Here is a 21,207-nt window from a genome sequence, read left to right as displayed (position 1 = left end):
ATTGTGTGCGACGTTCTAATGTCTAAAAGAAGAGTCATGTAGCACTATTTATTCTGCATATTAGGTCTGTTTCGAAGCGAAAACTTTAAAATTTAAGCTCTGCTAAAGGAATCTAACGAGAAATGACGTAGTCTAAATAGAACACTGTCCCAGGCATGAAATATTAAATGGAAAAGCGAGCACATCTTCTTCGTTTTAAAGGGGGAATACGAAGCATTGAATCTTTTGTGTACTAAGTCGATGTGCTGCTTCATTTTTATTTAGGTCATTCTGAATAATCTTGTTCTCGTCTGTTTATTCATCATTGCTGTGAATCGTTTTCCCTTATAACAGTTACCAAATGCTACGGTAATCTATGTTTTGTTATACTAATTTATGGAAGAATTATGAATCTAATTTGTCAAAAAGTGTTTCACTATTTTGCATTCCATCCTTTTTATGCACGAGGCACCTTAGTACGAGCAATAAGCTTTTCTGCTGCTGTACGCATAAATAATCTAATGACAAATGCACCGAATATAAGAAAGCCGTCTGATGAAAAATTATCTTCGAGTAAAAGCTATGATCAAAATGTATTGGTTTTTACTCCTAAGCGAACAGGCCAATTGTTTAACAAAAATGCCAAATCATCTGACGTTTACGCAGCTCTCAACCTTTATTCAGAGGGCAATTTAGCCCCGTGTAAAGCATTTTTTTATGAAGCATTATCGGTTGCCGAAAAAAATAATAACGCAGATTTGGCTGTTAGGTTATATAAAACGGCAATCAAATGCGAAGTCGTTACTAATGAAAAATTTCAGTCACAGCTTGTACGAATTGTATTACAATCGAAGAATCAGGAACTCTTAAACTTTCTTATTCAGCAAAATCTCATAACGTGGAAGTTGTTAAAGCAATATGTTTCAGATTTCCTCCAAAAAGACGCTCTCTCTTTAAGTCCTTCACCTAATACTCTTTATGACCTTATTAAACCGGTATTAACAATACTTCCAAATTTACCAAATGATAAGCAAGCTGGTTCTCCAAAAGCTCTCGTTTTCAAGGAAAGTTTTAACGAACTACTATACTATTTTGCTTATTTTCAGCATTGCGAAGGAACAAAGCATGTACTTCAATTGTTAAATCAACTTGGAATATCACTTTCGACGATGACACTAACAAAATTTGTCTTCTACACCCTATGTTCACATGGTGAGGTTAATGCGGCTTTACAATTGTATAACCATCAGAAAAAGGAAGGCCTACTACTTCCTGGAACAGCTGCTGCTGCGATTATTGAAGCATTCTGCTCCAACGGTATGCCATTGCAAGCGCTTACGGCTTACTGTGCATTTTCGGATAAGCTTCCTAAACCTAGAGCTTTAAAGCCATTTGTCTTCGCCCTAACGCAAAAATACGAAGGAGGCGTGAACCTGCCTGAATACCTTAGTGCCCTACTAAAACATGAGGAAGACCGTGTTCTTTATGTCACACATCTGACTTTGATGTTGACAGCTTTAAGGGTGAAGAGTCCAACTCTTCTGTTTTCTTCTTACAATTCGATTAAAGCAAAACCGCACTTGCTTAATCCAAGTGTTTTTGAAATTGTTATGCAATACGCCGCTGATGTTTTATCATTACAGATTGCAGATGCAGTTTTAAATGAATGCCGGCAAACAAACATTAAGCCTTCTACAACATTACTAGAAGCACATGCGTATATTTTGCTGCTCAACAATAAAGAGGAACTGGCGCTTGAGGAACTTAAAAATATCATTCATCAGCCGGTTACGCCAAGTCAAGATATTCTGTACGCATTTTTTTGCTTTTTCAGCGGAAACAAACGGAACGATTTCCTTGGTTTATTAAAAAGCAAAAGCATACGGTTTCCAGAGTATTATGCAAGCACAATACACTATGAATTGACAACACTTTAATGTAAATTAACATTAACTGAAATTTTCTGATAACTATTAAAATTTCGTATTCTAAGAACTTATCTAATGAATCACTAAGTAGTTGCCATAAATCTTCACATTTAATCTAAAAATTACCGGCTCTGTAGGCATGTTTCCTGCACCGGCCTATTTCTTGTATGAACCCTTAACATACTAACCGACAAGTTCACTTATTTGCCTGAAACCTAGAACTCTATGACAAGTATCTTTTAACAATAGCATTTCATATACTTTAAGCTATTATACTGCTGAACGTCATGCAGGTTTGTTGTTTTATTGCTATTATTAAAGGCTAATTTAAGAAGGTCGGTGAATATGATACGTTTCAGAAAAACCTGGTAGCAGTGTCGAAAAAGGTGTCAGATATATCTTTACTGCTAGGTTCTATGGAAGGCCGTTTGAAAACTTTGCAGCAAACGACATCTAAAGTACATGGTGATATCACGAATTATAATCGTATTTCCAAAAGTATGTAGTTAAGTAAAACTTGATTTAATTCTGACAGTTATTAGATGTTAATACTGCCCTAAAAAGATTGGAAACGATTCGTGAAGTTTATCTTCAGTTTTCTGCTTTAGAAGATCAAGTCAAGCGATGCGAGCAAACAGATTCGGAACCTATGGAACAACTGGACGGGGTGATGGAAACACTAAGACAAATATGTGAATTGAAGATTCACCTTGAGAATGACAATCTCTCTTATCTTAGCTCTGCCATTGATCGCATAAATGAGTTACTGAAGAGTGGCATTCAAACTTTACAGTCCCTATGCATTACGCAACTTAGCAGCTTCAATCATATGAATCAGGATCCAATCGATGTTCTCGATTGGAAGTATCAATGGGCCTTTCCAACTGTTGAATTGAAAGCTTTTGTTTCACTGATACACTCCTTCGATAAAGACGTATTGATACCGTGTTCTTGCTCTTCTGAAATTGATACTCTTTACATTTCAAGCAGAAGTGAATACCTAAGTGGCATCTTACAGGAAGTTGGAAAAAACGTCGATGTAGCTCTGCTACGTAACCAAGCATCACAAAACATGAGTGACGAAATTAGTATTTACAGTGCTGCATTAGTTCGCCTCTTACCGTTAGAGGCTAATGAACTTATCGAAATATATGGGCTTGCTGATGCGAAACAACTATATCCACTTATCGTCAATCGAGTTGTAGATATGGTTAACACGGTCTTCCAGCAAGTGTTTCAAATATACAACGATCGTTATGTTTATGATAATTACATCCTCTTTCCTATGGTAGGAAACTTGAGTACAGTTATAACTGTTCTCGCGAAAGACATGCCGTTCGAAGATGAGGCCCTTACTATGTGCTTAGTTCGCATAAAAAAGAAGATTGAAAAACTTATTTCAAGCAACATCGTTACATTCTACGAATCAATTTGTACGAACAATACTTCCCTTAAGCTTTCGCTAGATCGGATTGATGAAGAAACAGCTGGAGTCACTGAATATCTTTCAATATTGTGTAGCAGTGAACATGCTTTTTACCTTTTCCAACGAATTGGAAACTGGGGATGGAGAAACGAACAGAATATTCCTTTAGATTCACCAAATCATATGGCTGATGCGGCTGGCATTGAAATTGTTACCAATTATGTGATGGATTGCATAGAAAACTACATCGAGTCAGTACGAGTGTATGCGAAGGCCACTACGCAACCACCGAGCTTTGCGTCGGCCCAAGTGCTTCTTGTATTCTATCACATTGACCATGCTTTACGGGCGCTAACTTTAAATGAAACACTGTACGAGAATTTGATTACCCGACTTTCAGATTGCAAACAACGTTTTACTTCTGCATATATGGATATATGGAATAAGTGCTCACAAAATTTGCTTGATGCAACGTACACTAAGTCATCGTCCAACAAGACTGGTATGGCAGCTAAAGATCGTGAGACTTTGAAGGAAAGATTCAGAAATTTCAATGAACAGATAACACAGGTTGTTGAAATCCATAAAGCTCAAGTTCGCTTTGACCCTGAAACGGCTCCTACTTTGTTACGGGAAGTTTTGAAGACTGTCGTTCCACTATATGAGCGTTTTTATGACCGTTACGCTAACTCGGATTTCACAAAGAAGAGAGAAAAAGTAAGAAACATCTGGACTAAATCATCGAAAATCATTATTACTAACAATCATACAGTACATTAAATTCGGAAAAACAGACCTTAATACATTTATCACTTCGGCTTTCGAAGCATCTTAATGCAGCAACTGTCATGAATCATTCCCGTTTAGTTAGCATATCTTCATTAACCAAAACATCATCTAGTACATCTGCATTCAATAAACCTTTTAAGCGAGTGTATACTAAATTTGTTATTTCCATTTCAAGCCCAGATGCGTTTCCCATTGTTAGTAGGTAATTGTACAGGAATATTAAACTAGTAAGAAAGCTGGAGCGATTAAAAGGGTTTTTATAATCCTTTAAGAAGGCCGAATACGTTTGCAAAAGGCTGAAGGTACGTCTCTTCATTTTTTCGAATGAAAGTTGTTGCTGCAAAAAGCAATTTTGAATGGGAATACTGTTGATGGCCGAAGCAAATTCCTTTAGTAATTGCAGAACCATATATTTAGGTGGCGCTTCAGATGTTGCAATAGTAGGCAAATCTTGAAAGACAACAGATGTAGCTAACATTGCTGGATAAACACAAATGTTAGTTAAGTTGTTTAAAAGAAAAGCATCATGGGAAATTATGTTCACGGCTAAGAATTTTGTTTTGAGTACCGCTTCAAAGAAAGCCATAGCAGGACGACTTGGAACCGTGATACCATTATTCCTTTCTGTGACAGGCCTTCGCAAATAAGAGGTCGGAGTAAACGTGAATAGACTATCGCCTGTTCGTGTCCGGAACATACTATTTGAGCGCGAAAACTCGCACAGATTTACCTTTCCGTAAAACTTACTGCCCAAAAGATTTCGCTGAGCTTGTTCAATAACGGGAAACGGCTGGTCAACAAACAGAACAATTGCTCCTCTATTCAGAGCCGGTAAATGTGTAACAAATTTCTCATTCGTTCGATGCCAAGCCGAAGCTAAGACCAGTACATCGATGTTTTCTTTAGGAATAGACGATATGGCGGTAATCCCGTTTGCAATCCAATTGGTGTAAATGTCTGGACTAAGTGGATTTACTAATACTCGATAGTTAAATCGGTTCTTAAACTGTGCAAACATTCGTAAAATAAAATACTATCCCAGAAAAATGGAAGCCATCAAAATACTAAAAATTAGTTTTTGTTTGCAAAGATACTTACAATGGTAGGTTTCATAAGACCCAATGCACAAACTCTCTGATTGAGAGTCTAATATTCAAATTTATGATGAAGATGTGCTATACACCTATAGCCGTGAAGTAATTGAAATGGTTTTAAACAAACTCGAAAGGATATCAAATATTATAGCAAACAAAGAGAAATCACTCATGAGGTAAGCACGCGGTATGGTGTAAAAGACGTTCTTACTAATTACTCTAGATTACTGAATAGAAAACATAAACAAGTATCATAAAGCTCCAAAAACACAGAAATACCTAAACTAAAGAAGAAAACAGATATTATGTACAGCAAGAAGGTAGGATAGGCGAGAGTGGAAATAACAAGATACGGAATGAGCCCAAAATTTCAATTCAAGATTCATTCCACGCAGCATGTTTTGAAGCATCGTAATCTCATCTACACCAGGAGATTTAGTAACCATACGCATCTCCATACGAATATGGATCGCCAGCATAACTAGAAGGCCGCCGATAAGACGGTGCAGAGTACGGAGGAGAAAGTTGAGAAGGAGGTGGTTGTAAGGGAGGCATGTGTGAACAAGCAGTTTGTGGCTCCCAAACTTTTGCGGTGTACATCGGAACAGGCGCTGATGGGACGGCGTAATAAGAAGTTTCATAAGATGGAGGTGGACGGACATAAGGCGCATATCGACTCATAGCCCGTTGATGATTTAAATGGACACGCCGATGATAATAAGGACTGAAAGGTGAAGTGGTACGTTGCGGAGTATAATTCGGATAAGACCATTCAGCTTGATGGACCTCATTAAACGGTCGAAAAGGTAAACATTTTGGAGAGGTTACAGGTCGCTCACGAACTTCCGCGACAACACCGTAATCGCTACGCGAGGGAGAATAAGCAACGGGATGAGACCCATATTCAGTTGCCTGTTGAACATCAATTTGTGATGGTTCATACAACGAAGTGGAAGCATACGAAGAAGCATCAGTTCCCATAGGCTGAGTTTGAGGTTTCGATGAAGACAACTGAGCCATACGTTCCCAGTGGTGGTATGTTTCTGCCATCGTTTGTGCAACATAGGGAGAGGACGGTTCATGTTTTATAGGCGCTGGTGAATCTGGCTTCGCGGAAACGGGCGGAGAAAGTGGTTGTTGATGGACTTTTTCTGTTATGTAGGGGGCGTCACTCACAGAATACTTCAATTGCTCAGAAGTGCGGCGCATATGCGGAAGAGGCGGCAGGTCATTGGAGGGAAGAGGAGGAGAAGGAGCAGAAACAGGAAATGCAGACTTAGCTGAAGACGGCGGAGAAATCATAGTGGTCTCAGAAATTGGCGATTTACTTGTTGGAATTGAAACCGGAGATAGTGAAGGCTTGTTAGGAGACCGGAATTTTAGCTCGGTTTCCCTACTCTTCCGTGATGATGGACTTTGCAAGGCGGTTAAGTTTGTGGCTGCCGTAACATTTCTGTCTTTTCCCACAGATGGATTAGAAGCCGTAACTCCGTTAAAAGTATCTCCAGTATTACCCAAAGCTGCATCTTCCACGTCTTCTATTTCCCCGTGAGCTCGAGCAACGCGCACCTTTTGCTTTTTAATAAGTTCAAGTTTGGACTTGAGTTTTGTCGCCAATTTTTTCTTCCGAATAGAATCCCGTGTTTTTTTACGAAGCTCTTCCAGTTGACTGTCCAAAATAGTATACACTCGCTGTTTTGGCACTTGATTTTGTATATGATCCGAAGCATCTTTAACAAGAACACGGTCCCTGAATGCTATCACCTTACTAAATTCACACTCCCATTCAGACTTCGTAAGTGTTGCTTGTGCCATCATCATTGAATACGTAGGAAAAAAGATGAATGCTTCAAAAATGACTGTAGTAACGAACAGCGTCAAAAAAACAAAAAGCAATGACACAAAAAGAGTAAGAGAGGGGATCTAAAAACAAAACCGCAAAAAAATAAAAATGAGCTATGAGGATTCGGTCTTCTTCACTTGGGAAAGCAGCATAGAATCTGTAAATTGTCGCAGTCAGTACCTAAACACAAAGAAACAGGATGCTAGAAATTTATGCCAATTTTAACCCAATAGTAATGTACAATTAAAAGCGTTAAACCACAACCACCAATTTGTCGTTGGCTTTAGTGAAGTATTAGGTCGTTTCCCAGCCAGAGATGAAGGGTTCTTTGGGGAATAGGTTGTAATGTTATTCACCATAGCCTAGCATGTGTTGCATTACAGTTTGTTATTTCTCGTTATTATATTCCACCAACTATTAGTGCCACACAACAAAAGTGAAGCCCTGGAGCGCGCAGTTTCAGCTTCAATAAGGAGCTGGTCGCCGTTTAACACACAAACCGCAATTGTATCGCAGTTTCCCGTCAATTTAGGCAGATTAGCATTCTGCTCACTAGTATCTTAAAGTAAAGCATTCGTCTGCGGTTTTGTGGCCAACTTTTGATCGAGCGGCGAATACTCGATAAAATATAGGACCAACATCCATTCATGTGATAGCAACTATTTTTGGAGTTTTGTTTAACAATTTAACCATTGTTTACGGTTCACCTTGCTTTTCTTCTTTTGTTTTCCGTTTAAGGCTTTTTATTTCAGGTTACAGTTTCTCATTTTGGACTTTGGTCTTGTGTAAACTGTCCTATTAGAAGAAACATTATCAAATTCGAGAAGCGTGCTATGCTTTTTCGGCATCCAACCTTACTTCAGTAAAGTTTTATACTCCTCATGCCAAACGATATATTGAGCTGCTCATGGAATCAGGATTACACGTATGTTTTCCTTGTGTGAAAGAATTACTAAAACTAAATTGTTACAGTTTTCTTGCTGTTGGCTCGGAACAAGGGTTCCGGATCTATAAAAGTCATCCTTTTGCACTGTGTTATTCTAAAGGTAGGTTCTTGTGGGGAAAACTGCGATACATCTACTGACTTATTATCATGAAGAGACGGATCCTGTTCAAATCGTTGAAATGCTTCATGCAACTTCCCTCATAGCACTTGTCCAACTAGTCCCTAAATCACCAAGAATGCTTCGTTTAGTAGACGTAAAGGTTTGTTTCTATTTTTTTATGTGTTCGTTCCTGTACTAACAGTCGTGAAAAAGACGGATTCGATTATAGCTGAACTGTATTTTCCTAGTTCGATTTTCCATGTTCGATTGACGAGTGACAGATTAGTTGTTTTATTGGATAAGCAACTTTTCCTGTATTCTTTGAATGATTTGCATTTGCTTAATATTTTACAAACATCAACTTGCCTGCCTACGGCGGTTACAGTTGATCGGCGATATATGGCATTTCCAAACAAAGTCAATGCTGGAAACTGTGACATAGTAAATATGGAAGATGCTGATGTTGTTGCGCTTATAAAGGCACATTCTACTGAGGTTTCTTGTATAGCCCTTCATCCAAATGGGAAGTTGATAGCCACATCTTCAAAAAAGGGTACAGTGATTAAGGTCTTTACAGTACCAGAAGGAAATTTGATATGTTTACTGCGAAGAGGTTACAAACATGCTTCCGTGAATGCTCTCGCCTTTCATCCTGACTTGGCTTTTTTAGCGAGCGTATCTGAAAATGGAACTGTTCATATATACCGTTTGCCTGAAACTTCAGGAAAACATGGCTTAAATGCTGAAGTTCCGAAAGTGCATTCGACATCAAACTCATGGTCAAAAAGTCTCTCATCTCGACTGGCTCGTATATCAGAAGCTCAGCGAGATTTTGCTACTGCAAGAATCCCTGAAACTACTTTTGCAGGAAGTATTTATTTTTATGGTCCAAGTTCTCAGATTCATATTGCTTCGCTTTCAGGTCATTACTATTGTTTCAGTGTTAATTACAGTAGCGGAGGCTCTTGCCCTTTGATACACCAATTCTCGTAAGTTTGCCTTCTGTCTTCGTTACTAACATTGTTTTTAGTTTTCAAGCTTAAGATTTTTATATCTTAGATTATGTATGTTATCAACAGCGCTTTGATTGGGTTCTTTTGGTAAAAACTTTGCATTATGATTAAGTCCCCCATTACAAGGTGACTTTTTGTTATGATTTTATGTTGATGAATTAATAATATTGATGCTGCTGCACGACGAAATGCTACGGTAAGAGATGGTTCGATGACGACTCGTGGTTATAGGAAAAGCACCTTAAGAGATTTATGTAAAGTAACCCATGTAAAATTGTCTTGCATACCGGATGCCACTGCTCTAAATCAGCATAATTAAATGAAAATGTTGAAAAATTTACTTTTGGTTACAAAATATTGTAATAAAATCACTATTACGCTATTCGCCAAGCAAGAGGCACAGTTGTCAAATTGAATGTATCCAAATTTATTGAACAAAATCCAGGGCTATACTGTACATCACTGGTGATGTGTCACAAGTGATCATGTTTCCAAAAAGTTGAAGGCACCTTTGTCAATAGCCATAGCTGACCGAATTTAATGTTCGGCTAAAGTCTTGAGCTTGGAAGGATCAGCGAGAATTTGTTTTACACAATCATGGATATCAGCAAACGTTTCAAACTCAACATAGGGAACATTCTCCCTCTTGCAGTAAGTAATCAAATCACGTCCTTTCTTAGCAAACAGTAACTGTGTTTCCTTAGCAGCACTCAAATCAGAAGTGCCATCTCCACAATAAACCATCAAAGGGCGCTCATCTTCAGAAAGCTCTGCATATGGTCTTATAGTAAGACTTTTATCATGTCCAAAGTGACTATTGTCATGGTAAACGATGCTCCATTTACCATCGGGCTTCACATCTATTCCGTTCGACACAATTTCAATCTTCTTTGCCTCATCTTCACCCAAGTACACAGCGAAAAGGGCACGAATGAAGGGTTCCATTCCACTAGATAAAATGACCAAACGAATACCATTGTCCAAGCACCACTTGTAAAACTCAGAAAAGTGTGGATCAATAGCTATATTCTTTTTTAAAACGTCCAAGCACTCCTCATAAGTGAGCTTTGAGCTGTCTAACATTTGCTTAAAGCCATCACTGATGCAAAATGTTAGTAATTAAAACTCGGTTCATATTTAGTAAGTATATACCGGAAAGAAAGTGTTCCGTTTAGAATTTGTTTGTGCAAGACCATACGCTTGTCATAGCCAAAACCATGATTGTCTAATGGTTAGTATTGAAGAGAAGTAACATTTGCCCAATTATAGACTCCGCGTAAATAACCATGGGCGAAAAAGCCAGAAAAGTGGACAATTTCAAAGATGATACTGTATCCACTAAAAGGACTGTATTTTAAATCGTACCCGTCAAATAGTCATTGGAATCCTGAACGGTAATAGTACCTAAAGGTTAATTTCAAGATGTCTGTTTGAATACTCGTACCGTCAAAGTCACTGAATACAATCAGTTGCTGTTTGTTAGTAGTCATTTTTTCTTAGTACGAGTTACGGTGATTTTTCCGCTGTTATAGGTGAAGCTGAGTGACTGAAGAAGTAACGCTGTGATACTGCAAACTACATGCCTTGTACATTCCCGTATAAATAACTAGTCATGTGGCCTCGATTACAAACAGTTATCCAAACCGTACGGAATCGTGTAATTCATTTACGGCCACTTCAATTTCGAAATTTAAAATTTACACAGGTTCTGAATTCATGCAGTCAACATGTGAATAATTTAACCGGATATTCTAAAATTGAGCAGCTAAAAGTTGCAATAACAACACATGAAAGATTACTTAAAGACAAACGGAGTCTTGCATTGCAGGCCCGAAAGGCCTATTTGGATGCTGTTCAAAAACGGTCGAATAGCCAACGAGAGGTAAATGAACTGTTACAAAGGCAAAGCTCTTGGAGTCCGACAGATTTAGAGAGGTTTACGGCTTTATACCGAAATGACCATTCTAATAAGACATTGGAATCCGATTCACAGAAAAAAATGGAGCAAGCAGAAGAGCAAGTAGACGAGGCACAAGACTCACTTGTTCAAGCAATTCTGACGCGTTATCATGAAGAACAAGTCTGGAGTGATAAAATTCGAAGAGCAAGTACATGGGGAACTTGGGGTCTCATGGGCATTAACTTAATTTTGTTTGTCGTTGTACAATTAATTTTAGAGCCAAAAAAACGGAGACGTTGGCTACATCAAGCGATGGTATACATTGATAAAGAAAACAAAAGTCAATATGAAACGCAGTCTCTACAAATGAAAAAGCTGGAAAGCATGATGAATACAACTCAGCATTCGGCTCCTGATTCAACAGTGAAAACCTTGCCTCATATTGACGAGCCCTCCGAGAAGAAAAATAAAGACGTTAGTGTTTCGTCTTACAACACATTTACGGAGTTTGTTGGCGAATGTCCCCGCATATCATTCACTTCTTGGTCAACTTTTTTGAATACCATTCATCAAGTTTTTAACTATATATTTTCTCCAGATCCGCTGGTATTTAGTCAAAAACAGTTCAGTACATACACTGCAGAATGTGCACTTTTAGGAAGTGCTTTAACCAGTTTGCTGTTTTTGTTACTTCAGAATAAGTCTTCTTAATCTTTCCCTATCATTTTGGTAAAGTTATAGAATAATGAAACGTATAAAGCTAAATCGATTCAATTACATTCTTCACTGAGACGAGAATTTGCGGATTTTAGAACTTTTTTTTATAATTGTCTATAATATCCTATTGCTAGGAAATGCAAAGCGGGGTAGAAGGGCGCAATTGGTATAACATTTTGTTAGAGCTGCGAGGACCATTTGCAGTGAGGACACTCGTCCTCAATGCAACGCATGTGATAGGAATGGTGACAGCGAAAATGAACTACAGGTGGCTCCAGTTCAGATCCACAGGCAGAACAAACAGTCTCTTGTACGACAAAAGCACTACTTTTCAAAATCTGAAGTTGTTCCGAGATAGCATGAATGCGGCGGTTTTTCCCCTCTATTTGGCGTCCATTTGCTCCGATGGCACTTTCAAAGAAACGAAGCATGTTCCGTAGTGCTTGTTTTATATCACCAAAAGTCAAAGAAGATGAACGACTTAGTATGTCTACGAGCTGAGGAGTTGATACTAATCTGTTTGTAATGACAAATTGAAGCACCTTCTGGAACTCCTTTTCCCACCCATCAACATTGCCATCAGTACAGAAATAATTCAGCATTATAGTGTAAAGTTCTTGAACTTCATTCCCGTGTGTTCGTAACATCGCTAATGCTCGATTCACATCATTTTTTTGGCAATATGAACGAAACATATCAAGCATCTGACCAGTTTTTCCTTGAACATACCGTACGCCTTCGTCAAAATCCAGGATCTGTGAAATGAGAAATACACGATTTAAATCTAAATGCACTTCACTTTCAGACAACAACGCATTTGCTTTCTTTTCATAGATAGCACCTTCAGCGGAAATGTCATTGCGGGATTTTCGGACGTACGCTTCAAACAAGGAAGTCGCTATAAAAGTCTGATGCTCTGTGTTCGTTTTTGTTAACAGGGATTCTAAGAAAACAATGAAACAATCAATGTGCTGAACGAATATATGAAAACAGTTTTGCGGATTTGGAAGTTCAGCAAGCGATGTCTTTGCACTTTCAGGAGTTTTGGTAACACCGTCTTCATGGGTACTTTGTTCGGGGATTACACCATCAAGACTAACCAATGGATTGGAGTAAGGCATTAAGGATAAGAAGTAAGGTGCGGACTTGGTTTGCTTGAGGTTTGTGTCTTTTTGTTCTTTACGAATCGGATAATAAGTGCCTGTATAATATGAAATGAATAATTCTGTTGTCTCTTTCGGTAAATTTGAAATAAGACTATGACCAGAAATGAGGAGTAAACTTTCTAAAACGTCCGGCTCCATCTGTTTGAGATACTCGATGGCCATTAAATATTTTCCTTCTTCAACAAGCAAGTCAATCACCCGTTCATGTAGCCCGTTCGCTTTGGCAAGACGTAATGCTTGTTCATATAGTCCAGACTTATAACAAATGTCATAAGCCGACATTATATTAAATCCGCCTTTGTCAAGAAGATGTTCAATAGAGGAGTATCTTTTTAACTTGATGTAACTTGAAAGAAGAAGCATCAAATGGTCCTGACTTGCAAGTAAATGAAAATTAAGAGCTTCTAAAAATCGAACAAGATTGCCAATCTCATTAACCTCGAGGAATTTTCGGCATATTTCCGTTGCACGACAAGATTGAATTTCGGAAATATAATATTTAACAGCTTCAGAGAAACTCCCTTGACGAAAAAGATAGTCCGCATATTGTAGCACCAGTTTGCGTCGTTCCTCAAGGGGAATGCGATGCTGCTCTGCCAATTCCAAAGCAATATCAAACATGCTGCGCTTTGTTAATAGTTTGAGCTCCTTCTGTAGACTGAGTGCTTCAAGTTCTTGCACGTAGCCATCCACTGTAAGAATAAATGTCTTTGATCCACGAGAAAGTACATGTGCCACATGTGTAGGGACAATGTCTTCCCAAACAATTAACTGCTGCTTGATGTCTAGAAGCATAATTCTACAGAGCGTTTCACTCTTTTTGTCATAGCCTATGCCAGGAACAACAGTTCCTTTAGAATTACTTTTGGCAGAAGGCGTGAAGACGATTGCAAGGATATCGCCATTGACACAAGCATAGTGTTTCTCCCCATAAAACAATAAGAAAGAATCTAGCGTGTTCGCACGAATAAAGCTGACTGTCTCAGAGCGTGCACAAACGAGAGAATAACTGACAGAGTCCCGCGTCAATGGTGTATTAAACTTGTCCATGCAGTTCATGGCAACGCCAAGATGATCTAACACACTAACAACCTTTCCACTAATTGTAATAAGTTTACCGGTTGTAGCAACATAGAGCAGATTCGGTTCTTGTATGTCAAATTTCACATTAGTAACGGGTTCTTTAAGTTGATGGAGAACAGACAAACGTAAAGAGCGATCTCGCAAGAAATCGCCTTTTATGGAGATAACGAGTCCGCTTGCAAAACCACAGATTAACGTCCTCGCATCCAAACTCAAATCAAATGCTGTAATTGGATACGGTGGTTCCCTCACAGCGATTATATGTTCATTCACAAGAACAAATTCATCTCTGGAACTATCAGTTGCCGGTTCCCGTATAAGCTTATAACAATATATAATCACATTGCTTTCAGAGTCGTGGTCTGGAACACTTGAAAGCGTCACAAAAGAGTCTGCCGATAACCATATAATTTGCTGAACGGTAACTTTCAATGGAAGTTCGAGAGTTTGAAAGTTTTCAAACGTATCTTTCAAGATATGGATACTTCCATCGCTATAACCGGCAACAATGTAAGATTCCCGACTTGAGACGCAAGTAAATGATCTATTAAAACAACGTGTTCGATCTCGTTTATGATAGAGAGACAGTCTTTTCCAATTGCTAACATGAAGGGTCATCACGTAGGGATTGTCAATTGATCATTCTTTGGGCAAACGTAAGAAATATTTCTCACAGTTCAATTACAATAGCTGACCTTCTTTAATTAAACGGCAGAGACTGCTTATTAATCAATGTGTTCAGTTATGTTTGTGATGATGACGGTGTGTTTGGGGAAGAGCAAGTGCCCATCGATGGTCCAACGACTATATGAGCTCTGAAGCTAAGTCTGGTCTCGTTTAATGAATTAATAGTATGTAAAAGTTTCATAAACAGTACGAATTTGTTCTTTAAACATGATATTTTTGATTCCCTTAACATACAAAACCTTTCTCCTTACGTAGTTGTAATCAACATAAAATAACAAACAACAACATTTTCTCAGCTTGAATAATCCATGAGTTTGCAGGCTTTAATAAGTCAGTACATGACATTTTTACAGCCACAGAACGTGTTTTAACGTTTCTTTGCTTATGCTTTCCATCAATTCAGACTGTGTATTTAAAAACGTTCATTCCTCTATACGCTTAATTCGAGGAGTAACACAAGCGAAACATGACGCCGTATCACTAATTTCTTTTTTTATCTACAATATTTCGCATGTACTGAGTTACAATCACCATAAACTGTTCAGTCAGGATATCGTCTATAAGAGATACTTTTCAACGAGAAGTGGTCCTTATGTTTACCGAACTGAAAAATATGTCTCTCTACAGCTTTCTCGAAATTTTGAAAAGTTAGCAAAGCTTTTATGTTCGGTTCAAAATGATCTTTTATCTCTTGCACAGCACTATCATGATGCAAAGAGTGTTGAGCAAAAATATTACTTTCGGAGAGAGTATGTTTTGAAACGTAAGGCCTTAACAACTATTCGACATCTACGGGCTCCGCTTCTCTTGACTTTACAGGATATGAACATACTGTCATGCAAATGTCCAAAAGCATTGCTTTCCTTAGGCGAATTGGACCGAATGCTTCAATCTGAGGACGTTGGAAGCTGGCTTTCAAACCTATCAGGTGCACTTAAAACCAACTTTTTGCCGAATTCTGTCTCTCATTATAACTTTTTACTTGCGCGTTTTTTGTCTCGACGGTTTTATTTTGCCGTTGACATCGTATGGCAAGCTATGAGACTTGCTGAGGTGCCCGTTAATGATGAAACAGTTTCTTTAGTTACCGAGCTTTACGTTAATCAACAGCGATGGGATGCCTTAATGATTTTCTTCAAACATAATTACCCCCAATTGACTGAACCGTATGCTAGTCAGTTTTATGCATCTGTTCTCAAAGTCGCTATTAGAAACGACAACAAGTGTCTTATTTCAATACTTTATGCAGTAGCACATCGGCGACATTATTTTGATTTTCGGATTTGTGAACTTTTCCTTTACGATTGTATCAAGCACAAATATTGGCAAAGAGGTTTAATTGTGTATAAATATATGCTGGATGCATGTAAATCAAACGACTCTATCTCTTGCAGATTGCGACTTGCACAAATTTACTGGAAATTGTGTTCTCGCTGTAAAAAAAATGCTTTACTTACAAACAAATTGTCAATTTCGATGGGTTCAAAGCCTTTGTCAAAGACATCAGTTCCCTATAATCTTCGGAGAACTGCGGATGTTCTCAAGGTTTTAGATGAGTTTATGTATTCTAAAACTTGATCAACCGAGTGTACACTACTGAGTACAATTTTTATATATGATTATTATACGATCCACATGCAAAATGCATTACTGTTATTTATATTGTCATTATTTAGCATAAGAGCTAAAGTATGATGTTTTATCGCCAAAACTAAATACATCATCATTCCTACATATTCAACCCAAAACGTTAAACGCTCTTTTGTAAATTATTTTATTCAGATAAATCATCATAAACTATTATTGCATTTTTTAGGAGCAAAAATGCAAAGTAAACGTTCGGTATGTGACCAATCAAAGATCTTAAGGTTTCGCAAAAGTAGTTTGAGCGGACAAAAAGGTAGCATCTAGTTGGCGAATTTGGGGTAAACAAAGTCGAACTTTGTTGACATACGCAGCGCGATTGGATGTCTGTAACGGATTTCCTTCAAAGTACACGGTGTTCAGCTCTTCTTTATCACCGAGTTGCTCTTCGACTTCTGCAAATGAAGAGATCTGGTTGTTGCTTGCCCACAATTCTTCAAGATGCTTTAAGCCCTTCAGATGGGTAAGATGTTCAATACGGTTATTTGAAACGTCAAGAGTTCGCAAGTTTGTAAGCACTTCAATTCCTTCCAGAGATGTCAGACCATTGTACGAAATATAAAGTTCTTCCAAACAATTAGCCAAACCAGATAAATTTTCAAAACGCAGTATACGATTGGATTGAATTGAAAGAAGTCGCAAGTTTGTGAGATTTTCCAAGTTCTGTAGTACAGTAATCTTGTTCTTTCCTAACCATAATTCCTTTAAATTCTTAAGAGTATCCAAGTTCTCGATAACACGGATTTTGTTTCCACCAAGTTCAAGGTTAGTTAGTTTACTTAGGCCCTCTAAATTCTCAATCTTTCGAATGCGGTTCTGTACAAAGTACAAATTTTCCAAATTCTTTAGATGATCAACATTCTTAATTTTCTTGATATTATTGAATGACAGATCCAAATTAATCAGATCTGTGCTCTGTTCCAAACCTTCAATTTTTGTAATAAGATTGTCGTAAAGATCCAATTCTTTCAAGCTTGTCGGAACACATTCAATTTTATGAATTCGATTTTGGCGAAGGCATAAATTCTCTAAATTGGTAAATCTCTGCAGTCCAAGATTTCCCATGCTCGAAACTCTTGCATTGATCAAGTCTATAGCCTTTATAATACGTTAATACGAGAACATGTTCTGGATAGTCTAAACGCACGAACATCAATATCATTCGGCAACTCTGAAAGTAAATCTTCATCAGCTTCAATTTGTTCAACATTTGGGTCATCGATTATAGTTTTTTGTGTCTGCTGTTGTAATTGTTTAGCATTTTCTTCGTTATCCGTAGAAGTATCACTCATTGCGATAATAATTGTTTTAATTGATCGTAGAAAATACGGTAAGTAGCCAAAAATAAGCAGTCGTTAAAAGACTAAAGTTAATAAAGAAACACAGCTCACTGTTTGTATGTTTTACAAAGATATCGTGAAGAATCTCCGAAATTGCTGTGGTCAAGGTGACTAACGAACAAAAAGCGCTTATATTCGCGACTGACAAAATTCGTTATTCCTTAATATGTAAATTGTTAGGGCTTAAACAACAAAAAGTTTTCTACTGTTATAAATCATAGACGCATTTCATTTTCTACAGTATGCAGTTTTCGTATAGTCCATTCCTTCATTAAGCCCTAAAGAATGACATCTTAACAAAGTATCGTTAATCTAAGCTCGTTGACGAAAACGATTACATTAGTCAAACATACTTTGCCAATAGTAGACAAAGTGTCTCGTTTGAAAAGACGGGTCTGACACAAGCAAGGACTAATTTTTCATGATTCAACAATCAATACATGTTAAAGCTGAAATAAAATTCTACTCACGGGTAGGAATGTGAGCAAAAGACCCTTCCTTCGCTTTCGTCTCCCAAATAAGCTCATCAACGTCGAAGTTACCATGGAACTTCCAACCTTCTTCGTCAATATGATACAAATTAATGGTACCACCAGAGTAAGCATCACGATGAGTAGCAGCAAGGATAGAACGTTTTCCCAAATAAAGAGCTTCTTCCTTGGAAAGATCCCAACGGTATCCAGCATCCAGAACACCATAGGCAAATGTTGAACCGGAACCTACAGAAAAGAGGTCGCCTTCAAGTCGAGTACCATCACTGTCAATATAGAAGAGGGCAGTACCGCCCTTTCCAGTGCCAGCAAGCATAGTACCCATGCTGAGACCATAGCCCTTGTAAGAATAAACAATGTTTGATAGAATTTTGCTAGCAGAAGAAACAGAAATAAGCTCATGATTGCGGAGCTGATGCAAACGACATTCCATACCTAGAACCGTTTCCCAGAATTGACAATCAGCAGCACCACCTGCCATAGTACCCAAGAGATAAGGATTGATCTCAATAACCTTTTTCACTGTTTGGGAAGCGACCAAAGGACCCGCTGAAGCACGTGAATCAACACATACAACGATTCCATGCTTATAACGGAACGCCAATGTCGTAGTACCGTGGTTCATATTAATGCGACAATGTTTACTTTGAGATCCATCAGTAAGGTTTCGCAAGTAAAGCGAAGCTCCTTCAATAGGCATCACATCAAATTGATTTTTAAAATGCTCATGATTATCTTCTGACGAAGAGTCCACTTGTGGCCGAATTTCTGTGTATTTTGACAAGATGGATTGCATTTTGAAGTTGGTGAAGGTTTCGTCGCGTCCCTTGTGTACGTGTATGAAAAAAAGAAAAGCAGTTGTTTTCAAACCTGTGTATTATATATATGATTAGGTTCCAAAACTCAAAACAAATGTGATGGAAATAATCGTACAATTTCTGTGTGGAACCCTGCCAATTTCATTATTACGCCAAATTATCTTATTTCATTAATCAACTTCCGCAACTTTGCTCCACCAAAAACAACATTAGTTGGCGGACATGTAACTTGACCAGAACGATTACCCTTGGCCTATTGGCTCGCAGAAATCTGGCGTTGTGAGTTTTTGTTTAGGTGTTAGTTCATATTGGTTCAACTCTGTTTCTCAGTGAAAGTTTCTGTGAAAATGAAAAGTGCAACTTTGATTGGAGGTAGTTCGCACCCCGACCTTGTGGCATTGATTGCTTCTCGGCTTGGTGTGACTCCTGCACCTGTTTCTTTAAAACGTTTTGCAAATGGTGAAACTAGTGTAGTGATTCATCAATCTGTTCGTGATCAGGATGTATTTATTATCCAAAGTGGCAGCAAAACGGTCAACGACAGTCTAATGGAGTTGCTTATTCTCATTAGTGCTTGTAAGGGTGGTTCTGCTCGCAGAATCACCGCTGTTATGCCATATTTCCCTTACTCTAAGCAATCAAAAATGAAGAAGTATCGTGACGCTATCACTGCCAGAAGTAAGTATTGAGAAGGTGAAACTTGGAGAGTTAATCAATTATTCTGATTGACTTTGCATTTTCTTGCTGAAACAAAAGTATTTTTCTAACAAACATTTACCAGTGGTTGCCAATTTGTTGTCAGTTGCTGGCGTTGATCATGTTATTACGATGGATTTGCATGCTTCTCAAATGCAAGGCTTCTTTACTCGACCTGTCGACAACCTTTATGCTGAACCCAACATTGCTGAGTGGATTCGCCATAATGTTGAAGACTGGGAAAACGCTGTTGTAGTGTCAAAAAAGCCCGGTGGTGCCAAGCGTGTTACAAGTTTGGCCGATACATTGAATCTGGATTTTGCACTTATTAACACTGATAAGCAGCGTAGTTCGCATCTCCAGCACTCTACTTTCATGGAAGAATCGTTCATGGAAGAAAGTCAGATGGAGGAGTTGACAATTGCAGCTCCTCAAAGCCATATGGGTCGTCGTCGAGTCCACACCTCCCGTTTCATTTTTGGTCATGTTGTAGATGAAGAATTTGAGGTTGATAGCTCTCGTCCAGAAACCCCCCGCTCTGAGTGTTTGCCCAGCGGCACTATGACCCCTATTCCTGATGAGACTCCCATCTACGATGATGATGAGGAAGAGGAACTCAATGCGGCCAGTGCCTCAATCTGCACGGAACGCATGATTACCCTGGTTGGTGACGTAAATGGAAAAAACTGCTCTTTTGCTCGATGATATGGTAGAAAATCCTACGACGTTTGTCGTAGCTGCCGAACATATGATCAAGCGTTGCGGAGCTAAAAGAGTAATAATCATTGGAACCCATGGCATCTTTCAGAATAATTGTTTGGCTATTTTGCATGCCTGTCCTTTCATTGATAAGGTTTGTTCTGGTCAAAGTAGTATTTTACTAACGCTGTATAGATTGTTGTTACTAACACCTATCCACTTGATCGTGAGGCCATTGAAATTTACCATAAGCTCGTTATTGTTGACATCAGTGGTGCCATTGCAGAGGCCATTAGAAGAACCCATAATGGTGAGAGTATTAGCTTTTTGTTTAAGAAGGCATTTTAACTTCGTCTATCCAATAAAATTACTTTTTCTTGTTCGTAACTCTTTCTGTGACTACATACTTAGAGGTACTCTATGTTGTTAAACACTTTTGAACGTATAATAATGCTCTAAAAGTGCTCAAGACCTACAGAATACGGGTCGGATATATCTCTTTACTTACTTGGAATAGTATAAGTTCTTATTATAAGTGGCGACAATGACGTCAAAGAAATGGTATATAATGTTTTTTAAAAAGCAACTATCGATCTTCGGATCACTTTGGTCAAATTGAAACGATACAGAGAAGATTGTAAGTACCCCCCTAAGGTCGTGAGTTCGAGTTCCACTAACACCCGTCTAGAGCATGGCCCCTGCACAAGGATGACACTGCGACATTGAGAGAAACCCAATTTTTTTTTGTTTTTTTTGAATGAAGTTAGATTTATTATTTGTTTGGTATTGTTATTTTTCAATCATTATGTGTTTTGTCAAAATTCTAAAATAAAAAAATGTACATACCA

General features: G+C 38.2%; 12 protein-coding genes across 12 annotated transcripts; 6 read left to right on the top strand and 6 right to left on the bottom strand.

Moving 5' to 3' along the window:
- The first annotated feature begins 181 nt into the window (after positions 1–181).
- SJAG_04959 (hypothetical protein) lies at positions 182–2,095 on the top strand. Its single transcript, XM_002175991.2, has one exon. The coding sequence runs from the start codon at positions 387–389 to the stop codon at positions 1,914–1,916; it is 1,530 nt and encodes a 509-aa protein (XP_002176027.2). The 5' UTR covers positions 182–386; the 3' UTR covers positions 1,917–2,095.
- SJAG_04960 (exocyst complex subunit Exo70) lies at positions 2,031–4,362 on the top strand. Its single transcript, XM_002175992.2, has 4 exons — positions 2,031–2,200; positions 2,243–2,405; positions 2,450–4,050; positions 4,106–4,362. Exons 1-4 carry the CDS (start codon positions 2,195–2,197, stop codon positions 4,166–4,168), a joined length of 1,833 nt encoding a protein of 610 aa, XP_002176028.1. The 5' UTR covers positions 2,031–2,194; the 3' UTR covers positions 4,169–4,362.
- Positions 4,092–5,436, bottom strand: SJAG_06539 (hypothetical protein). The gene is made up of 2 exons (XM_011050718.1): positions 5,221–5,436; positions 4,092–5,186 (listed from the first exon to the last, which is right to left on the bottom strand). Exon 2 carries the CDS (start codon positions 4,817–4,819, stop codon positions 4,187–4,189), a length of 633 nt encoding a protein of 210 aa, XP_011049020.1. The 5' UTR covers positions 4,820–5,186; positions 5,221–5,436; the 3' UTR covers positions 4,092–4,186.
- Positions 5,385–7,416, bottom strand: SJAG_04962 (hypothetical protein). Its single transcript, XM_002175993.2, has one exon. It carries the CDS (start codon positions 7,035–7,037, stop codon positions 5,652–5,654), a length of 1,386 nt encoding a protein of 461 aa, XP_002176029.2. The 5' UTR covers positions 7,038–7,416; the 3' UTR covers positions 5,385–5,651.
- Positions 7,417–7,479: 63 nt separating this feature from the next.
- Positions 7,480–9,545, top strand: SJAG_04963 (WD repeat protein). Its single transcript, XM_002175994.2, has 5 exons — positions 7,480–7,984; positions 8,032–8,105; positions 8,159–8,265; positions 8,319–9,094; positions 9,136–9,545. The coding sequence occupies exons 1-5, from the start codon at positions 7,941–7,943 to the stop codon at positions 9,146–9,148; spliced, it is 1,014 nt and encodes a 337-aa protein (XP_002176030.1). The 5' UTR covers positions 7,480–7,940; the 3' UTR covers positions 9,149–9,545.
- SJAG_04964 (phosphoric monoester hydrolase) lies at positions 9,455–11,912 on the bottom strand. Its single transcript, XM_002175995.2, has 4 exons — positions 10,563–11,912; positions 10,484–10,522; positions 10,271–10,343; positions 9,455–10,217 (listed from the first exon to the last, which is right to left on the bottom strand). Exons 1-4 carry the CDS (start codon positions 10,606–10,608, stop codon positions 9,656–9,658), a joined length of 720 nt encoding a protein of 239 aa, XP_002176031.1. The 5' UTR covers positions 10,609–11,912; the 3' UTR covers positions 9,455–9,655.
- Positions 10,675–11,926, top strand: SJAG_04965 (inner membrane protein). The gene has a single exon (XM_002175996.2). The coding sequence runs from the start codon at positions 10,731–10,733 to the stop codon at positions 11,727–11,729; it is 999 nt and encodes a 332-aa protein (XP_002176032.1). The 5' UTR covers positions 10,675–10,730; the 3' UTR covers positions 11,730–11,926.
- SJAG_04966 (zinc finger protein) lies at positions 11,847–16,282 on the bottom strand. Its single transcript, XM_002175997.2, has one exon. It carries the CDS (start codon positions 14,600–14,602, stop codon positions 11,915–11,917), a length of 2,688 nt encoding a protein of 895 aa, XP_002176033.1. The 5' UTR covers positions 14,603–16,282; the 3' UTR covers positions 11,847–11,914.
- On the top strand, positions 14,917–16,523 carry SJAG_04967 (hypothetical protein). The gene has a single exon (XM_002175998.2). It carries the CDS (start codon positions 15,056–15,058, stop codon positions 16,247–16,249), a length of 1,194 nt encoding a protein of 397 aa, XP_002176034.1. The 5' UTR covers positions 14,917–15,055; the 3' UTR covers positions 16,250–16,523.
- SJAG_04968 (protein phosphatase regulatory subunit Sds22) lies at positions 16,429–17,875 on the bottom strand. Its single transcript, XM_002175999.2, has 2 exons — positions 17,467–17,875; positions 16,429–17,413 (listed from the first exon to the last, which is right to left on the bottom strand). The coding sequence occupies exons 1-2, from the start codon at positions 17,605–17,607 to the stop codon at positions 16,535–16,537; spliced, it is 1,020 nt and encodes a 339-aa protein (XP_002176035.2). The 5' UTR covers positions 17,608–17,875; the 3' UTR covers positions 16,429–16,534.
- On the bottom strand, positions 17,813–19,095 carry SJAG_04969 (20S proteasome component beta 5). The gene has a single exon (XM_002176000.2). It carries the CDS (start codon positions 18,940–18,942, stop codon positions 18,118–18,120), a length of 825 nt encoding a protein of 274 aa, XP_002176036.2. The 5' UTR covers positions 18,943–19,095; the 3' UTR covers positions 17,813–18,117.
- Positions 19,096–19,136: 41 nt separating this feature from the next.
- SJAG_04970 (ribose-phosphate pyrophosphokinase) lies at positions 19,137–20,746 on the top strand. The gene is made up of 3 exons (XM_002176001.2): positions 19,137–19,642; positions 19,746–20,513; positions 20,555–20,746. Exons 1-2 carry the CDS (start codon positions 19,312–19,314, stop codon positions 20,363–20,365), a joined length of 951 nt encoding a protein of 316 aa, XP_002176037.2. The 5' UTR covers positions 19,137–19,311; the 3' UTR covers positions 20,366–20,513; positions 20,555–20,746.
- Positions 20,747–21,207: the final 461 nt, after the last annotated feature.

Source organism: Schizosaccharomyces japonicus (assembly GCF_000149845.2).
Source record: "Schizosaccharomyces japonicus yFS275 unplaced genomic scaffold supercont5.2, whole genome shotgun sequence".
Taxonomy (NCBI): domain Eukaryota; kingdom Fungi; phylum Ascomycota; class Schizosaccharomycetes; order Schizosaccharomycetales; family Schizosaccharomycetaceae; genus Schizosaccharomyces; species Schizosaccharomyces japonicus.
The sequence above is the reverse complement of the archived record's forward strand: the minus strand, read 5'-3'. Positions and strand labels throughout refer to the sequence as shown.